This window comes from Topomyia yanbarensis, chromosome 1 (assembly GCF_030247195.1).
Source record: "Topomyia yanbarensis strain Yona2022 chromosome 1, ASM3024719v1, whole genome shotgun sequence".
Lineage (NCBI taxonomy): Eukaryota > Metazoa > Arthropoda > Insecta > Diptera > Culicidae > Topomyia > Topomyia yanbarensis.
The window spans coordinates 205,643,763-205,648,569 of NC_080670.1; the positions used below are offsets into that span (position 1 = coordinate 205,643,763).

At 43.9% G+C, this 4,807-nt stretch overlaps 1 protein-coding gene across 1 annotated transcript; it reads right to left on the bottom strand.

The window, feature by feature from the left end:
- Positions 1 to 1,142: 1,142 nt before the first annotated feature.
- LOC131689197 (uncharacterized) lies at positions 1,143 to 3,106 on the bottom strand. The gene is made up of 2 exons (XM_058974123.1): positions 2,909 to 3,106; positions 1,143 to 2,777 (listed from the first exon to the last, which is right to left on the bottom strand). Exons 1-2 carry the CDS (start codon positions 2,912 to 2,914, stop codon positions 1,314 to 1,316), a joined length of 1,470 nt encoding a protein of 489 aa, XP_058830106.1. The 5' UTR covers positions 2,915 to 3,106; the 3' UTR covers positions 1,143 to 1,313.
- Positions 3,107 to 4,807: the final 1,701 nt, after the last annotated feature.

A 4,807-nucleotide genomic window follows, 5' to 3' on the forward strand; every position in this document is an offset into this window, starting at 1 on the left:
CTGACTCATGACAAAAACTCTCCAAAAGAGACGTTAGTAGTCTAAAAGCATCTGCTCACATCTTTAAATATTGTCAGAATGGTTGTCAAAGTCATAGAGGATGGCTATAGAGATACGCAAAGACTGAAGCTAAAAGCTCCAATCGAACCCAAAACAACAGTTCCAAACGAGCAATGTAAACAAATATGACGGATTTAGGAAGTAATGCGTGAGGAGCATTGAGATTGAAATAAAAATAAATACGAAGAGTGTAAGCTTTGTATACATACACACTAAATTACTTTTATGATACAAACATTAAAAATTACAAAGCCATCGATCGACTGTCTATTTAGTTCCTTATTTTATATAGCTGTTAGATGCAAATTCTGAAAATTATAAACACAGCGATTAGTTTTCTCCTAATATTGTGACATTCGTCATAAATATTACATTTGAATGGCAGTTTGAACCGATGGACAGACGACCATTGTACAACTAAAAGCATCTGAATGTCAAAATCTCATGTGACATTCACTTTGACAATCAAACTGACAATAGTTAGAGATATGAACAGATGCATTTGCACTACTACTGGGCCACAGCCTCTGTCCAACTAACGAATTTGATTTGTTAGTTGGACCGACTGACAGATACAAAAAAACTCTCCAAAAGAGACGTTAGTAGTGTAAACGCATCCGTTCACATCTCCAATTATTGTCAGTTTGATTGTCAAAGTGAATGTCACATGAGATTTTGACATTCAGATGCTTTTAGTTGGACAATGGTCGTCTGTCCATCGGTTCAAATAGCGAATCAAAGTCGTTATTTGAATAGAGGTGTGGCCCAACAAGCGAATCACGACTGTAGAGGCTTTAACCTTAGGTTGACAATCAATATGACAATAATTAGAGATGTGAACAGATGCATTTGCACGGCTAACGTCTCCCTTGGGTAGTTTTAGACATTTGTGAGTCGGTCCAACTAACAAATAAAATTCGTTAGCTGGACTAATCGTGTGCAATGGCTCTGTTCACATCTCTATTGTCCGTTTGATTGTTAAAATAAATTTGACATGAGATTTTGACATTCAGCTTTTTAGTTCCAACTGAAAAATGGTCAAGTTTGAGTATTTTCGGATGATACATTGTTTGGTTGACTGTGTCATGCTAGTTTATATTTTATACAATTAACTTATGGCACGGAATTCTCCTGTTCAATGTTCACAATTTTCAGTATAAATAAACGTCCTACATCCACACAACGTCATCAATGGTGCCCTCGAGCCAATTTTTGGTTCATCAGCCAACTACTTTGGATCCCCAGGTTTGACCTCATCGAGACTCAGCATTCGCACTGCTACTAGAACTCGCCCTGCTGATAGAACCGGCATTGAAGCCACTGCTTCTACCGCCGGCATTAAAACTAATGCTGCTAGCACCGGCTCTTGAACTGCTGCTGCTGCTGCCTCCAGCACCGGAGCTCGAACTGCTGAAACTGCTACTGCTAGCACCGTTCCTTGGGTCACCTCTGCTACTAGCACTAGCCCCTGCACTACTGCTTGAGAACGCACCACCACCACTAAAATCACCCACGCTACCGAACTCCTGCTGGTGAGCCAGATTCTCCAGCTGGAAATTCCGAATTATCTGCTCACTGACACCGGCCGAATCTCGGCGATCTTCTTCCACATTGTCACCAGTATCGATAGCCTTCTCGAAGATGATTTCCCCCGCCGACTGTGAGCTGTGTGCTTGTGCCTGTGACTGCTGCTGCTGATTTCCAGTTGGGATCACCAGATTTTCCGCATCGTCGTACTGACCGCGAATGTCGAAATTGTTTTGGAACTGATCGTACGATTCGCCCTGCGGTATCGATGTGGCGTACATGATGTACACCTTGTCGTCCTGCTTTGGCTGCTGGTGAAGATTCAGTGGAGTGACTATCTGTACCGGTTCGCCCTGATCGGTGTGAATGTATTGTTGCTGCTGTTGGGGAGCTGCCTGCTGGGCTTGATAGACGACCTGTGGGACGGCACGATCCACTACCAGTGGAATAGCTTGCTGAATTATGTGCGGCGACACCTGGTTCACGATCTGTTCCGTGATCGCTGTGTGATCGACGGTTGGTGGAGCTGCGGTGGTAGTCGTGGGAGCAGCTGGTTCGTAGGCAGGGGATTCGGAAACAATGATCGGGTTGTTGAGAGTTTGTGGAGTGATCTCAACCGATGTTGGCTGTGCTACGCTTACCGTTGGTGCACGAGGTTCGAACACAGCTTCGCTAGTTTCGATCGTCGATATCGGGGATATGGTTTTCTCGATCGTTATCCTTTCCGGGGGCAGTGAGTACCAATGACCTTCGGATTTAGACATTTCGACGGAGTAGGAGCTGGGGATCGAACTGCCGCTGTGGGTGTAGGGCTGCGTTGGCGCCACGGAATATCCGGTTTTAGGGATGGATTGACTGTTTGAATATGCAGGTGGAGGCATTCTGTAATGCTGTGGTGTTGGAGCAGGAGGCGATGGTCGAGGAATATAGTAAACCGGCTGGATTACGCGAATCACTTGAGGTTGTTGGACCGGGGCGGGGAATGCAGGTGCAGAATGAACCGGTTCTGAAGGATGTTGGTAATAGGAAGCATATCCTGGATTCGCTGGAGCTGGATGATGTGATGGTGGTGGTGGTGGTGGTAGATAAGGCCGACTTGCTCTTGAAGCTGGTTGGGCAAACCCGAGCAACGAGTCTAGGTTAGGTACAGCTTCGGCGCAAACCGCAAACGCGAGCAGCGTCAGAAGTATCTGCGAAGAAAAGAATGCACACTTGATCACTGTCGATCACTTCACGGATAGTTTGTGACCTTGGATTGGCCAACACAAACGCACACATACAAGCACAATTCTATAGTCTGAGTAATCGGTAACTTGCTCACCTTCATTTCGAAAATCTGCACACCCGGTTCCCGGATCTTGCCAACTACACTAGCGGGCGATAGCCGTGACACTGAAATGCGTCGCCGAGGAGAAGTAGATTTTTATAGTGCACCCCCGGAATCAAAAAACGGAAATTTCCAATCTCAAAGACCGAACCCGGACTCATCTCAGACCCGCAGCAGCACATTATATGCGCGAATCAACGCCAGCAGCTTCCTATTTAAATATCTATATTTATATACATTCCATCCTCGCGGATTTCAGGTGAAAACATAGCATTTTTTGTCGTTGTTTTGAACTAATAAAAAATGGATATTTTGAATGAATCTCGCTTCTACCGTCCCAGATGCACTGATCGAAGCAGGCTGTGGCGCAGCGCGGCGAAAGTCTTCATCTTTTTGGAATTATATTAACATTTAAAAGCAGAGCGACAGGCGCTCGACAGTGACTCCTGGAGCGAGATTGTGGTGGGTGCGGGACACCACCAACGTTTATGCTAATCGTTGATTGGTGGACAGCGACTTTTTTTTCGATATGTGTCCTATTTCTATTACCATGCACATTAGCTGTGGCGAGGCTCCATCGCGCATCAAGACTGAGCGAGAGAGCAAACCCGGTTTTGTGTATCTTTTATGTGTCAATATATTTTTGGTGGTTTTGGAAAGGTCGCAAAATAGTGACCTGTGCTCGCTAATGTTGCTTTTTTTCTGGGCCAACTGCGATCAAGATTTTCTAATGGGGTTACCGTCATTTTTTCGTGTCTTCACCACTAGGATTCATTATCCCTTTGAGTAAGAAGAATCCAGGCTTTTTACTGTTTTGTGTCGTGATTGTATTGTATTGTCATTATAGATGTCACCTACCTTCCCATCAGGAAAAATACGAGACGACATGACAAGACACAAATCGCCAAATGCGGTGGAAAAGTGCCAATCGAGCCACACTATTCCGATACAGTCGTGATTCGCTGATTGGGCCACAATCTCTGTCCAACAAACGAATTTGATTCGCTAGTTGGAAGTACTGATAGACGTCAAAAACTCTCCAAAGAAGACGTTAGTAGTGTAAATGTATCTGTTCACATCTCTAATTACTATCAGTTTCCTTTTCAAAGTGAATGTGACATGAGATTTTGGCGTTCGGCTGCTTTTTAGTTCGAAAATGGTCCAACTAGCAGAGGTCCAACTAAAAAGCGGTCCAGTTAAAAAGTCAAAAAAGCAAAGCGAAACACGATCGACTTTAGACCTTTTCTAATTTGTTTCGCCAATTTTGTCGTTACTAGCAACTTTCTTTTCTGTATAGGGGCCCCTTTTCAAAATTTCAAAAGGAAAGTCGTGTAAGGTTGGGAAGGCTTCTATCTTTTGCATGGATTTAATAAATTTCTACGCCATTTTGTCGAAAATATGTTCAAAAATTTTGGACGTTTGGTTGAATGTAGAGCTAGTTTTCCGCAATGCTTTGACGTCTTACACGCAACGCAAAATACAATCTGGATTACTAATTCAATGGAAAAAGTATTTAATTTCGTTGATTTTTTAAAATTCTTTACAAGTGATCCGCCACTAGGTCGGAGCCGTCAATATGGTGCACCAGCCGAACACTTAAATGGAACTTTTAAATATGAGTACGCTACAGAGATATTTCATTATCATTCGTGTTGTGTTGTTTTGAGCGGGCAGCGTCTCCTCAAAGGGTTGTACAATACCGAGGAGGAAATATTTGTGAGCTGTACACGGCTGGTGGATGAAACAGTTTGTGTCGTTACCTACAACAGTCGTGATTCACTGGTTGGGCCACAGCCTTGTCCAACTAACGAATTTGATTCGCTAGTTGGACCGAATGACAAATGTCAAAAACACTCCAAAGGAGATGTTGGCAGTATAAATGCATCTGTTCAC